General features: G+C 36.3%; 1 protein-coding gene across 2 annotated transcripts in view; it reads right to left on the bottom strand.

Annotated features, from left to right (window-relative positions):
* Nfia (nuclear factor I/A) overlaps positions 1–15,653 on the bottom strand; it is a 372,020-nt gene that overhangs the window by 126,638 nt on the left and 229,729 nt on the right. For both annotated transcript variants that reach the window (XM_013022283.1, XM_013022282.1), the window contains exon 4: positions 2,147–2,221. In XM_013022283.1, coding sequence (XP_012877737.1) covers positions 2,147–2,221 — 75 coding nt within the window. The remainder of the gene's footprint in view (positions 1–2,146; positions 2,222–15,653) is intronic.

The following is a 15,653-nucleotide window of genomic DNA, read 5'->3' on the forward strand; positions in this document are numbered from 1 at the left end:
GCCCTACGCAGAACAGAAAACAAATCCAGGTCCCTTGGCAAACTCAATCCTGGGTACAACCATCCCCTCTGGCAGTCTTGAAGCAGGTTTAGAATTCACTTGGCAACTACTCTGTCTAAGACCCAATGGAGAAAGGGTAAAAGGAGAGTACAGGAAGTGGAAAAGGCTGAAATGCTGAGATGGTTTTCAGCAGCATGGGCTTTGTCTTAACAACCCCAGGCCTTGGAATTCTGATGGTAATGAAGACTAAATGTAAGCATTACAGCAGCCAGGGCAGAATAAAATGGATTAGTGCTCCAATCTTAGAGTTTAAAAGCACATTAAAAAAAATCTTTGAGTTTATATTTGGATCCCAGTAACGGCTCAAAAATTTATCTCCCTTTTATGCTACAATGGTAGGTACACTCTGATATATACTCTTTATACTCCTATTATTAGTAAATTATAAGGAAAATGTAGGATATTGATCCTTTTCAATGTCTTCTGAAAAGTATACCCATGCATTGTTATTTGTCTATGACAAATAGCTTGATTATTAGCTATGCAATCACCAGGGCTGCATATATCCTCTTGGTTAACAACACAATCTAATCTTCTCAACTCTCAACTGGCTGTTACTCTAAGCACAGTTCCATTAGAGAGCAGAAGCTGCTGCATTCCAAATCATCATCTATTGCTCCTAATGCCTCTTTCCTTGGAATCCCAACTTCCCTCTACTAAACACTGCAGAATCTTCTAGGGAGCCCCTCACTCTTGGAATTTTGACATCCATAGTTACTTTCCCACTTTTTCCTTGTCTAATCTTACATAGTAGATTTTTTTTTAAAGTTCCCTTGACCCAATCTATATTACCTACACTTAGCTGAACCACTGGCCCACTGACTTTAGGTAACTTCCATAGATCCTCAATCTAACTCATGTCAAAATGGGGTTAAATTCATATGTGAAAAGTTTAATGCATTGATTATTTTGTATACTATCCTCAAAGGCCTAGAACAATGTCTGACGAGTAGTAAATGCATATGAAGAGTCTCTGGGTTCTTTCTCACAGAGATGAGAAAGAATTATATTACTTTTTAGATGCTTAAGACTCTTCCATCCTGAGAATGACTGAAATAAGAACAGACAGAATCTAGACAGGAGAGCAGGATGGCTTCACTTACCCACCTGTGTTTTTCTCATGCAGTGAACTAGCTTACCTGGCAATCGTGTAAGCCTGCAACGCAGTGAATGGAGAGCATGAACATGAAGTAAAAACTTGCTTTTACTCCATCTCATTTCATGAAAGATGTGATGCCACTTGAAAGCAATACTTAACATCAAATAGGTAATCATTTTACCTACTATTGGTATTTTGAAGTAGGTGGGGCAAATAAAAAGAATATTAACCTTTGGTATTTTGTGTCTTAAAATTTGAGACCTATAACATCGTTATCATTGTAAGTATGATTTTTAAAAATGCAAACAGATGTTCTTAAGGTGTGTGTGTGTGTGTGTGTGTGTGTGTGTGTGTGTGTACAGAGAGAGAGAGAGGATGGAGAAAAAGATGGGGAGAGATATGGAAGGAAGAAGAAATAAATGGAGGGAGGGATGTAGATAAAGATGGATGGATGAATGGATAGAAGGATGGAAGGAAAGAGACTCTTCTACTTCTCCTTGGACTGTCTGGTTTATGCTGTAGTAAAAATACAATCAATAGGCCTTTGATCAACTGCACAGGGCTGGTGACAGGTACTCTTCACTCACTGTGGTTAGTCACTATTGACAAGCTGCTAATGATCATGCTGTACTGTGTCACTCATACCGAGGACATTAGCATTGTTTAAAGGTCAGAAACAAATTCTCTTAAAATGCAGAATTTCTTAGAAATCAAAGAGGACTAATAATTTTTTGGGAACTAAGTTCACCCCAAATTCCATGACATATATGAGCCACTCCGGATTTTGATCCATCTCCTGAGTGTCTCACATTAAAATACCTAATTTTCCTGGTTCAAAACTCTTGATTTTTTTAATAAACAAATTTTTGGCAACATTCTTCCAATAGCAGAATAAAAAGGGAATCTGAAAGTGTTTTACGTCACTAGGGGGGCTAGACAGAAAGTAGACACAAATCAGAAACCAAATCAGAGCACACTTGTACTTACTCTGTGACACTCTTACTAGCTCAGTCACACTGAAAACACCTGATGTGACAAAACTGTCCTGGAAGCCCAAATGTCCTGTGGAAACAAAAACGAAAGAAAACCAAGAGTCACAAACAGAAGACATTTAAGGCAACGGGGCTCTAAATATTCGTTTCATTATGATTAAAGAGAATACGATCCCTAATCTCCTAGCCAGCTTTGTTTGAGTTTATGTGGGAGGACACAGTCATTTGGTTATAGAGGTAAGTTTCTGTTTGAATCTGGAGGTTGTGGAAAGCTATGACAAAAGAACTGGGTGATTTTTGAGATGCTGAAGTAAATTCAACAGGAAATCTGAAGCAAAAGACAAGTGAAGAGAAATGGTTACCTTGGGTGAGCTGAGACTTGAGCAATGGGAACAGACAGCATACCTACAAATCGGCTAGATACCTGAAGCCCCTGAACATTCTGAAACATTATTCTCTAAAGAAGTATCTATTGTGATGATTCATTCACTTAAATCAAACGAGATTTAAAGATGTTCCCTTTATTTCTACAGGCACTACTGGGAGAATTTGTAAAAAGCTATGATAGAAAAACCAAGATCCTTTCATGAAACATGCAAATAAATTCCTTTTGCACAAGTAATAATTTAGCCTTGTTTAGAGAATAAAGAGTTTTTGGTGAGGCTTATGGATTTTATTTTCTTGTTTTGGAGAAAATACCATAAATGGATGGTTTAAAATGGCTTAACTTTAAATTTTCTATCTTCTTCATGTTTACTGGATATGATTAATTTTGAGTCTAATATTACCAAGCTCCACGACTGACCAAACAGTCTGATATTACTTCTAACACCAATCATTCATGTAATTTTTTTACCTTTTACGTTATTTTTTTCTCTGAACTTCAAAAAGATTGTGCAAGAAAGGTTACAATTTAACATGTCCATCTATGTTGCCCAGTGCTTCTTGATCCATCATTGTCCCTTATCTCATCTGCTTATTCATGTAATTGTGTGGCATATTCAGAACCCTAAAGCTTACAAGAGACCCACTATGCCATACAGTTTCCCTCTTGGCTCTGCACCTTAATGACTTTCTAAGTCCACATAGGTAGATTCTCTGTGACAGATCTGTCTGTGCATCTGTCAGCTTCATCTTCAAATCTGGCTCAGAGAAACAGTTGTTATCTCAAGAGAATTTTTAAAAACAACTGTTAAAATACTTTTAAGAAGTGTAATATAGGATAATAGACCAATCTGAACATATAACAAAGGTGTCCCTCTTTTTTTGGTGGGTTCTGGGACTTGAACTCAGGGTCTCGGAGTTTTCTTAACTTTTTCACAAGGCTAGCACTCTACTATTTGGACCATAGCTCCCCTTCTGGCTTTTTTGGTGTTTAGAGTTAAGAATCTCATGAACCTTTCTGCTCGGGCTGGCTTTGACTGGTGATTCTCAGATCTCATCCTCCTGAGTAGCTAGGATTATAGGTGTGAGCCACTGGTGCCTCATGTACAATGGCTTTTTGTATAAGGATTTTTACTGAGACACAAAAGAAAATTTTCAGTTAAAGTTATGTCAAACACACAATCTATAAGACATCCCTATTTTTTTAGGCTATGCAACACTTGTAAATAAAATGACAAAAAAATCTCACCCTAAAATTACTTAAGAAATTTTACCTGTCAAAACAACCTTCACCCACTTACTCAGTTGTCTTTTATTTGTAAGTGCCTGAGGTGCTATCTCTTGGATTAAGAGAACTGAGAAGGGAAAAAAAATCCCCCAATAAATACAAATTCCCCAAAAGATCTTGACAACACAGACCATAACATTTCTCTTCTCATTCTTATTGGGGTAACATTAAGACTGCATTTATCTCACAGATCCTAACAAAGGAAATCCAGCCACAATATACACTAAGATTGACTTGAAAGACATATAATTCAAAATTGAATAGGAAAATCTATATGTGTTTCCAACTTTCGCTCATCTCTGTCTTTGTCATTTGAGATACAGGCTGATACTTGTCTTAGTTCCAGCCTTTGGAATCCCTTATTTTAAGAAAGGACTAAAAAGAATTCCTGAACTGAATAAATATAAACACAGGTGCTTTAAGCATGCCACCAAAACACCAAGTTATATATTATTTGTGTATGTGTGTGTGTGCTCACACGCGCGTGCGTTGTGACCACGTGTGCGGGGTACTGAGACTTGAACTCAGGGCCTGGACATTGGCCCTCAGAGTTTTCACTTAAAGATAGTTCTCTATCACTTCAGCCACAGCTCCACTTCTGAATGTTTGGTGGTTAGTTGGAGACAAGAGATTTATGAACTTTTCTACTGAGCTGGCTTTGAACCATGCTCCTCAGATCTCAGACTCCTGAGTAGCTAGCATTACAAATGTGAGCCACTAGAGCAAGGTCAAGTAATATATTTTAAGGAGTAAGCTGAGTTGTGAGGGTTTGGTCAGGAAGATCTCTGTTGAGATTATTGAACAAACTCTGTCACCTTCTCCAGGTTGCTTTGCTTCTTTGGCCCACCTCTTAAATGTTTTTGTTCTCCAAAGTCTGTGTTTCTCTCTATGTTTCTCTTCCTTTCCTACCTTTTATCTTTCTTCAGTGTGTTGTGTATGTACATGTGTAATTCCTAAATTATTTTATTCACTTTTGTGACATGAGCTACTGGTCTAGACTTTGATATTGTGAAAACCATATTAGTATTTGATTTCATCACCATTGGGTCCTTAATACCTAAAATAAAGCAGTTAGGGAATATTTATTGAATGAGTAAATACAGTCATCTATAGGCTAATGACTCAAATCTTTTTTTTTTAACCAAGTTCTCTCACTCTTGGGTTCTAAACCCCTCTTTGTATCTGTTGAACATTCTATCCAGACATTCTACCTAGCCCAAGCCCAACACTAACTCATTTTCTTCTCCTTCTAAAACCTACTCTTGCTCTTCTCAATTCCTTATTTAAAGGAATCTTCCACTGTGCATCTAGCTTTCTATGCTTTGGTATTATCCTTGACTCCTGTCTTAATCTACTGAACCTGTATAGACTCCATTTCCTCTCTATCATTTCGTATGGATTTGCCTATCTATTATCCTTCAGGATTTACCCTGTAGTCACCTCCATCAATGATCTTATCTTTACTCAGTATGGACAGCATACCTACCATACATACCTCTAACCCACCAGTTAGCACACAGAATTGTGATTCTATCTTTGAAAGTATTATGAATCCATTGACCAGGCAGTCTCTTCTGTGTTTTTGTCTCTCCAGGTTCTAACACAGTGCCTGGCAAGTAGTAATTAGTCCAGATGCCGGAGTGACTATAACTCAAGCTGGGGCTCACCTCTGTTTATTTTTCCTTTGTATTAAAATATTCAGAGAACCTGTTGGTTCTATCTCCTTTTTTCATTGCTAGCACATCAAAGTAGAAATTTGAGCCAATCAGCACTGCAAAATGGAACCACCCAAATAAATGTGAATCATGCAAACATTCCCTCCAAACTAAATAGGATCAGGAGAAGAAAATAATTGATTAGGTGAAGCATCTAATGGAGACAGTGTTATTGGTTTCTCTGATGAAAAAACCTGGGGTGTCCTTTGTCATTTATTATAGTTTACATTTTGGGAAATCAAGAAAAACCAGAGTTAAATGATAGCATTAGTTAGGGGCCAAAATAATGTAATCTACACTTTAAAACGAAGGTCTCATGTAACCTTGAGAAAGTCAACTGCAAAAAATCATTTCATTCTCCTTCCTCTAGCAACCTGCTTCCTAATTCTTCATTAGTAGAATGTATATAAATAATAAAGTAAGATATGTGACGTGTTATTGTCAGAAAAATAACAAGAGAATATGTGTTCTTTACAAGTTCTGATGGAACCATTTCTTCACAGAATTTTCTGTTATTGGATAACCTGGACTAATTTATCGTTATAGCTTTCCCATAATAAAAGGTCTGTGTAAACATCCTATGTTTTAAATCACTATACAACTTGTTTTGTTTCTGTACCAGTTATTTGGAAATCTACTAGAGAACTCTGTAAGAAGACAAGAAGGAGATGAAAGCTAAGAAATGATGGGAAAAGTAACCTGGTTAAAGTAATTACTAAGCAAGTCTGAGCAGATTAATGCTTGGTTCTCACTAACAAAAGTGAAGTCATAAAAATGACTTTCAGGGAAATTATAATGATCTGGCATGTACCCTTTATTGCAAAGCAAGAGAAAAGGGGAAAAGAAAATAAAAGGAATAAATGTAAGCATTTTAGAATTTAGATGTTATTAGAAAAGCTGATCAAACATTCTTGAAAGGTCTCAACAGTTCCGTTTTGAACAAGCCTCTCAGAAATGAGGGCAAAACATAGACTTTTGTTAAGTATTCCTTAGATGAAAACCCAGATTGCTCAATGATCTATCTCAAAATTTCTAACCACTGTACAGGAGCAATTGTATATAAGAATGAAATAGGATCAGATCTCTTTTCATTTTCCATAAAATAGCTAAAAAAGTTCATTCACTGAAGTCTTGTTCAATGAATCCCTAATTAGGGAACCGATTTCAATGCCTTGGAGTCAGTCATACTCAGTGGGGAGAAATGAGACTTTCTGGAGGAGGCAGAAATGTAACAAGCCAAATTTGTTCATGGGTAGTTAGGAAAAGAAGCTCTCTTTATTTCGATGATATCAGCAGTTATTATGGAAAATGCTATTATATAGAAACCAAATCTCATTTCACAAGAGGACTGAACATCTATCTCCCTTCTAACATTAAGGTAAGAAAGGATAAAGCTAGACTTGCAAAGACACAGGTAACCTTGTAGAGCTGCTCTGAGGTCAGAGAAGAGACAGCCGGAAAGAAGCCATTTGGAAGAATGGTCATTAAAAAAAGTTCACATGTTTACAAAACAGAGTTAGCTTTGTGTCTAAGGATGGAAGTTTACATACAAGGCAGCATTTTTGTTTTTTACCTGTCAGAGTATCAAAGGATCTCAGCTTAAATCATCAAACCTCATCTGCTTACTCGAAGTAAGCAGAATGGAATACATAGGTATTTCATCAAACAGAACATACCCCTATTATCCTCACATGTTGTCATTGAGGTCCCATCATTGGTAAGTGACAGGCCAATTGCACTGTACCTATCCATGCTGTGGACCTGAACTCCTCGGAGGGAAGTTGGCTTCTACACCATTTAAAATTCCCCAGCTTTTGGGGTTGTCTGGGGGCAGTCATCCTTCTAAGGAAAAGTTGAATTCACAGACTAACCTCCTCCCTGCAATTTAAATTATTCTCTATGAACTCCCCATTGGCTTGTGAGCCATTGAAAGAAAAGGGGCCTCCTACCTTCCCTCTTCTTTGCCTAGCTCAATAACTAAAGTTAAGTCACTAGCCTCCATCTACCTCATTTGACAATTAGTTGTTGACATGCACTCTCCTTGTACTTATACAACAAATTGAGTGGGCAGAGTTGTGACTCATTATCTTATAGCGTCCACGGGGCCTAATACAGTCCCTTAATGTTGGTGTGTAATAAATATGTATTCAGTGATTCAGATGAATGACTTGAGATATCTTTATTAAACTGCAATGTAAACTCACATTAGCTTACTTTATATAGTGACATATTACTTCTATATTCAATTTGTAATATGTGATAAGATGAAGCTGAGTTTTTTTAGAAGTGAAAGTATGTTTCTATTGATTTCTTTAGATCAAAGTCTAAAGTTTTAGTTTGATTTGCGATTATGCATTGACTATTGTGCCATTCATAGGTGGCATGTGAGGTATTTCTTATTCTTAAAAGTAATTCCTTGTATTTAAACTGAAGAGAATTCAAAGAGGTAAATATATGGTTTGTGTGATTGACATCTATAAGGGAGATGAAGAAAATCACTTGGTAGTCAGTTTAGGAGAAATGTTAAAAGATGGGCATACAGTGTTGATAGATGATAAGACTAAATTACTTCTATCATAATTCTGTTGTAAATATAACTTTCAGATACAACTTTTCTTCCTTGTAAAACAGAAAAAAATGTATTTTTCAACTAACCATATAAAGTGTTTCATTTTTATCAAATGAACAAATGGACTGTCATAAATAAATCTGTAACATGGCTATAATTGTTATTGTTTTATTACAATACATAAAGGAACTGTCACTACTATAGAAATAATGTTATTATTACCCAGATTTTTTGAATATTTGCTAAAGATTAATTCTTTAAGCTATCACACAGATGTCCCAAACAGCAGTACCTCATTGTTTACTGAGCTTTTGTACTTATATTTTCAGAGGAAAGAATACTATTGTAAATTGTAAATAGTCAATAACTATTGTATGCAAATCTATAACTGTTGGCAATGACATCTGGGAAGAAGAGATAAATAAGGTTTATTTCCTGTAAAAAAAAAAAAGAAATAATGTACTTGTGGCTGAGAAGGAGAATAAGGAAAAGAGGTCTGAGAAGTGGGAATCACAGGAAATGTACATTGCAGGTTCCTCCTCTTTTTCTTACCTATACTGTGAATCCATATTTGCCAGTCAATCACTCACTATTATTCAAAGGACACAATCTGTGGCATTGGTTGGTTTTAGCTATCTTTTTCTTATGAGTAATTTTTCCACATCCATACAAATAAAGTCATTTATTTGGGTTATTACTTTAACTCAGTAAATATTCATTGAATGTCTTGAATATGTACTGTGAGGCTAGCCCACTCCTAAGCTCTGAAGATTCACCACTTGAGCCACAGAGCCACTTCCAGCCTTCTCTGTTTATGTGGTACTGAGGAATAGAACCCAGGGCTTCATGCCTGCTAGACAAGCACTCTACCACTAAGACACATTCCCAGACCTTGGCTCTGAAGATTCAAAAGGAAATAACCCAAGTCCTTGTTTTCAGGGACTTATATCCTCAACCAAGGAAGCTATTTCAGAGATACATTTATATAAAATTGGGCCTCTTAGAAGACTCCTCTAAGAAAATATTAAAAACTAATAGAGACCATTATAATATCCTGTGTGCTGAATGTCTATACATATCCATGATGGAGAGCTATAAGCCACACTTCCCAGTCTGCTTTGCAATTAGGATTTGCCATAATGGGAAAGTGAATGCAAGTGATACAATCAACGTCTACGGCTCCAGCTCCTATCTGAAAAGAAATTCCTTCCTAACAGCTCTCCTCCTCTTTTTTATAAGTTGCCACACATTGTCAACCATGCAACATAGACAGTGCCCTTGTGGGAGGAGAGCAATAAGACAGAAGGAGCCTGGGACAATGAGTGACAGTATGCAGTGGGGCCATCTATATTCTTAGTCTAAAAATAGATTCACTGTGTACTTGCCAATATTTAATTGCTTTTTAGATTTTATATATGTATTTTTGTTTCTTTGCTTTAGCAACTTAACATTCACCTTATCTTTTCTCTTTTAAATTTGGAGTGTCAAAATTAGCAGTTCAAGCTGAGTACCAGTGGATTGTGCCTGCAATCCTAGCTATTCGAGAGACTGATACCTGAGGATTATGATTCTAGCAGGAAAGTCTTATCTCCAATTAACCACCAAAAATACCAGCAATGGAGCTTTGGTAGAGCACTAGCCTGGAGAAAAAAAAAAAAAAAAAGCTCAGGGACAGCACCCAGGTCCCAAATTCAAGCTCCAGGACTGGCACACAAAAAATTTAGTTCACAAGCCAATTCAATCTTTTTTTTCTTTTTTTGGATCCGGTCGTGGGCCTGAACTCTGGGCCTGGGCGCTGTCCCTCAGCTCTTCAGCTCAAGGCTAGAGCTCTACCACTTCAGCCACAGCGCCACTTCTGGCTTTTTTTTTTTTTTCTGCTTATGTGGTGCTGAGGAATCAAACCCAGGGCCTCATGCATGCAAGGCAAGCGCTCTACCACTGAGCCACCTTTCCAGCCCCAATTCAATCTTTTAAACTTATGTTGCTTGATTAGCACAGCACCGTATATGGTATTATTATTGCTTTGCATAGGAAGATTTTCCCCTTTTACATCTTAAAGCCTCTGAGAGTTTCTGCAAAAAGTAAACTCCCATGAGGATTTAACACTATTCCCCCAATAAACTGACAGGGATATCATTAATTTTTTTGTTCAGGGTTCTGCAGCTACCTGGTTTACATACCTCCTTTTTCCTTTTTCCATTTGATTTAATGTGCTGAGGGGAATGTGGAACTTGAACTCATGGAACTAATTAATACTCTGAATGATGATCTAGCCAAGTGACAGGCATTGTCAAGTTAAGATCCTACCCAAAAAGTGTTTCTAAGACCCTCACTGGGTAGTGTTGAATTTTCATTGAAGTATCATGTATCAGCATTGCTGAGAGTTTTAATCATATTAGTCCTAATGATCATTACAATTTTGTGGTTGGTATATAGATGCTAATTTTACAGAAGGGAAAATTTTAAGCCCAGATAGGCTAACAGATTTGCTAAAGATCACGTAGATAATGGTAAAATTGGAATCAGAACACAGGAATGTTTAGTCCTCTCTACAAAATAAGTTCTATTTCATTGCGGTCCATTCTATAACATATTTTCACCAATTTATGCAGTTAAGAATAACATTTAATTAAACTGAGTTATGTGATTTCACATAGAGGGCTTATGAATTTCAGTAGCAAGTGACTGACCAACTAACTAAAACTCTATCTCTAATTGCTATCAAAACATTGAAAAGTAAAAAAGATTGTTTTACTTATTTGTGTGTTTGTAGCTATTGAGTAGATGGCATTGTGGGCTAAATTGGAAATGGAAAGGACCTCAAAGGCCAGCTAATGATAGAGTAGCCATCACTGTGTGGTAACACAGAGATTTGGGCTAATTATAATAATTTTTTAAAAGTCCTTCATTATGTATGTGTGCCTTTGCTTTTTTAATTTAATTTATTTTTATTTATTTTTTCTGGCTTCACACTGCAACCCTCAGATCTCAGCCTTCTGAGTAGCTAGGATTATTGGGGTGAGGCACCAGTGTCTTACACACACACACACACACACACACACACACACACACACACACACACGTGTGTATCTATATACATCTGTCTTCTTGAAATTTTCCTTCATTTGCCTTGCTCTGCCCTTTATGATAAGCAGAATAAACCTTATCTCTCTTCCATTTTCTTATTCCTCAAATATTTGAAGATGGTCTCTCAACCTGTTTTTCTCTCCTCCAGGCTAAAGTTCTTTCCTTTCATTATTTTGTCTGTCAGCAAATTAATTTTTCTGAAACATTTATTAGAATCATGACTTTAAATTGATGTTTTGCAAGTGGACCTAAGTACAATTCAGCCTGAACAAGAACTAAGAAAGATTTACTTTGAGGAATATCTTTTCTCTTTCTCTTTTTAAAAAAATTACATGTACCACTAAAGAAAGAAAGAAATGACAATTCTGTATCATGTTAGAAAAGGCCACCACAAGTAGCAGAGTGTAATTAGGATTTTGTATGTTCAATCTTTCAAAATTAATTTTGATGTTTTTTTAATACACTCTAAAATTAAGCTTATTTTTAATTGACTTCTTTTTTAAATAAACAGGGGTTTATAAGCAACCTTATCATTTCTGTGTTCTGAACCTAAGTTTTCTATAAACTTGGTCAGTAACAACTGGGTAACATACAAAGAAACCAAACCATTTATAATAATCATAGTTTCTGCTATGAACGCTCACATATACTGGAGGAAAACAAAAGAAGGAAATTTGTTCCTTGAATATATTAGAAACTGTTTATTATCTTAAATGAAAGAGGCAAGAGACTGAATCCCCACAGGACTTCCTCTGGTTCCTGGGTGTAAAACCATAATGGCCTACCACCTTGTTCTTTTTTTATGTAGCTATGCAACCTCTAACAGAGAGACTGCTTGCTGAACCACCAGAGGACTCAGGCATTAACAATGAGGATGACCAAAGGCCATGTGTTCATTTTAAGACCCTCAACACTGATTTTGGTTCACCAAGCGTGCAAAGAAAATCATTGATGAACTGAAGCAACACATTGTTAAAAAATGCTTTTAATTATGTTTCTAAGACCATGGGGGGCGGATAAATATTAATATATATTACACAAAGGGTTACAAAGTTTTCTAAATATAGATAAAATTAGTTAACACAGCCACAGAATGCAAAGCGCTTTCATATTTTTAGTCATTTTGCTTTGCGCAATTATTTACCCAACAATTCCTCCATTACTGATACCATAATTCACAGTATTTATTCAATTGTATGTTCTAAATATCATATATTTATCAGAAAGTACAGCATGTTGCAAATTGTGTGGGCCACAATACTTTGAAGTTTGCTGGCTTAGCACAAACAGGAAGACTTTTGGAGGTACCAGAAAATTCTTTGTGAACTATAACAGAATGAATTAGACTGTTGAGGCCATGTCTGTCGGCACAATGGAGGCGCACTTTTAAGACTTTAAAGTCATGTAATGCAATTCGCGGCCGAGTTTTTCCTTGTTAAAAAGAAGTAGAATGGGAGTGATTGGAAGAGAAAAAGGCCAATATTTGACAACAGAAATCAGCATAACCTTTTAACTGCAGCAGCCATGGGTGACTGCCCTTCGACCTTGGAAGATTATGTGGGATTTCAATGACAACAGCTGGAAGTGAGCATGTGTGAATAGAGAATACAGATCTGAGGCCAGGGACAAAAGGCTGCACAATCTCTGCCCAGATCAGAGTTCTGATTAGAAATTGTTTCCTGGTCCTGGCTTAATAGAGTGTGATCATGAAAGTTGGTGGGGTTTTTTTTCTTTCCTTTTTTTTTTTTGGAAAAAATTCTTCCAGCAAGAAATTGTTGGAGGATTTCTTCCTTAAGTATTCTTTCCAGATCTACCTTTCTAAAGGATGAAATTCTGCACAAATCTTTGTGTTACATGCAACGTTTCACAGACAAAAATCTAAATTTTTAAAATTCTTTCACTAAAATTTAAAGTAATTTCTACTGAGGACATTTCACATATAGCATTGTTATTTTTTGTGTAAAGATCTGTCAGAGAGATAAACAGTCAACACACACTACCAGTTGGAATAACACACATATACCCACACAAATTAAGCCTCAAAGTAGGAACTATGTCCTCCTCATCTTAATTCTGCCATTCCTCAGAGTAAAACATATGGTGGGAACGCAGTATGCACAGAAGGGAACCATGTGGTCTTACCTATCCATTCTTTTTAGGCATCTTGATGTGTACAGATAGACTCTCTACTGCATAAGTCTTTAATGATTTCACTCTTCTCTTCAGCTAGCTTCATATATACATTAGCAGTGTCTAGCTAAGCCTTTTTGGGGGGGGCGGGGGTTGAACTCTGATCCTAGGTGCTGTCTCTGAGCTGTTTTGCTCAAGGCTAGGGCTCTGTCACTTTGAGCCACAGTGCCACTTCCAGTTTTCTGGTGAATAACTGGAGACAAAAGTCTTACAGACTTTCCAGCTGAGGCTGGCTTTGAATCAGGATCTTCAGATCTCAGCCTCCTGAGTAAATAGGATTACAGGCGTGAGCCCCCAGTGCCTGGCCCCTAGTTAAATCTTGATGAGTGGGCTAACCCAATAAGGACATAGGAGAAAAGACAAGTACTTCCAAGTACTTCCTTTCAAAGTAAAGCTAATTTAACTTGGTATAGACAGAGCTCGGGCTGCTTGATCATTGTGGTCATTTCAACCCGTGAAAGCCTGAATGAACTATATACATTATGCTGAACTGCCTGTTTGCTGACGCAGGTACTACTCTCACTTTGCATAGGATCCCCACATTGCTCTGAAACTACCAGAGTGATGCCGAATGATGACTGAAAGGGCATGAGGTTATGACTCATTTCTGTTGTTTTGGTTTTTACCAGATGCCCTAGCTTACCTTCCACTGCTCTGGGTTTTGCTAATTATTCTAGTTTCTATATCAAATTAGCAACTGCTTAGCTTCAGTAGAAAGTGGCCTTTCCTCTATGCAAATAATAATCTGAGTCAAGAAACAACAACAACAACCAAAAGAAGAAGAAGAAGATTAAAAAAAAAAAAAAACACCTGGCTGAGAGGTATGTGACCACAGAAACTGGTGAAACTATCTTCTAAATCACACACCGGTCATCTGCCCACTTCCTTCTATAGCAACTCTAGATGTTATTCCAAACAAGCCATGGGGACAGATTGTTTTTTTCAGAACAGACTAAATCCATTTGCTGTTTCAACATTCTATAAACAGAGTATTAAGGAATTCAATTCCCAGAGCAACTATATGGGTGTTGGCTTCAGACTCATGGGTGCTTCTTGCCAAACTCACATATTTGTTAGAACTATCAGTTTGGAGTGTCCTTTTCGACTCAGAGTGGGAGGACCGCAGTTTGTGATCTCATTTCACTTTAAGGACTAGGTCTTGCTGGTGACAGGTATACATGATAAATGTCCCAGAAGGCTGACCTAATTTCCGCTGAAGTGAGTGTTTTGCTAAGAACATTCCCTCCAAGTGTCCGCCTCTAGCTGGGATGCCAACTTCTCAGCAGCCATTACTGCTGCTGGGGAAACTTCACTTAAGATGAAGTTAACTTTGACTCATTTACCAAACTGTGCCAGAATTAGTTTTGAATTGATAGGTTATCCACCTAATTTATGTAATCATCAAATGTACTGTCATAGTTTTTGTTTGTGACCAAAAAAAACCAAAAACAACCCAGAATGTTAATGAGGATAAATACAATTGGGTAAACCTGAAATGTATTTGCCTCTTCCCTCATAAAGAGATCAGTATGACAAACATATTTTAAGCTATTATATATAATACACTTAAAGAAGTATTATACACATTAAAATTAGAAATATTGCAAATTCCCTGTCCATAAAAATACTAATGGCTGTATCCACGTCATAAATTTGTTGTTAAGAATAATGATTTAATATATTTAAAATGCTTACCAAAGAAGCTGGAAAACAGAATATGTTAAAAAATGAAAGAGTATATTTTTAAACTTTATTATGTTATTGTAAATAATAAAATATTCTTCATATCTTGGATATCGAATCATATGGCAAATTTTTTGTCAGAAAGACATGTTCTTTTGGCTTGTTAAATGATATAGGTATTCATGTAAAAGTTGTATATATAAGCCAAATGTTGACAATACAATTTTATTTGAATGAATTTCTGAGTAAATATAAAAGTACTGTCTAAAATGACACAACCACATTAAAACCAAATCCTATGAGATATCTTGTATTTTTAACAAGTGAGATTAACATTATTTTATCTCTAAATTACTTTAAATAAATTAGTTTATATACATTTTTAGAATTCTGAAAATTTATTCATGAATAATATTTATTAACATAATTATTTAGTGACATAATTTGAAATGTAAATTTCATCTATTTTTATTTTTATATTAAACATCTATTTGGGCCAAGTAGGACCCTAAGATACAAAAATACAAAATTTCATCTTATATAGTTTTTGAAAGTTATACAGATACTCTAAGAATGAACTTTGGGT

This window comes from Dipodomys ordii, unplaced genomic scaffold (assembly GCF_000151885.1).
Source record: "Dipodomys ordii isolate 6190 unplaced genomic scaffold, Dord_2.0 Scaffold61, whole genome shotgun sequence".
Taxonomy (NCBI): domain Eukaryota; kingdom Metazoa; phylum Chordata; class Mammalia; order Rodentia; family Heteromyidae; genus Dipodomys; species Dipodomys ordii.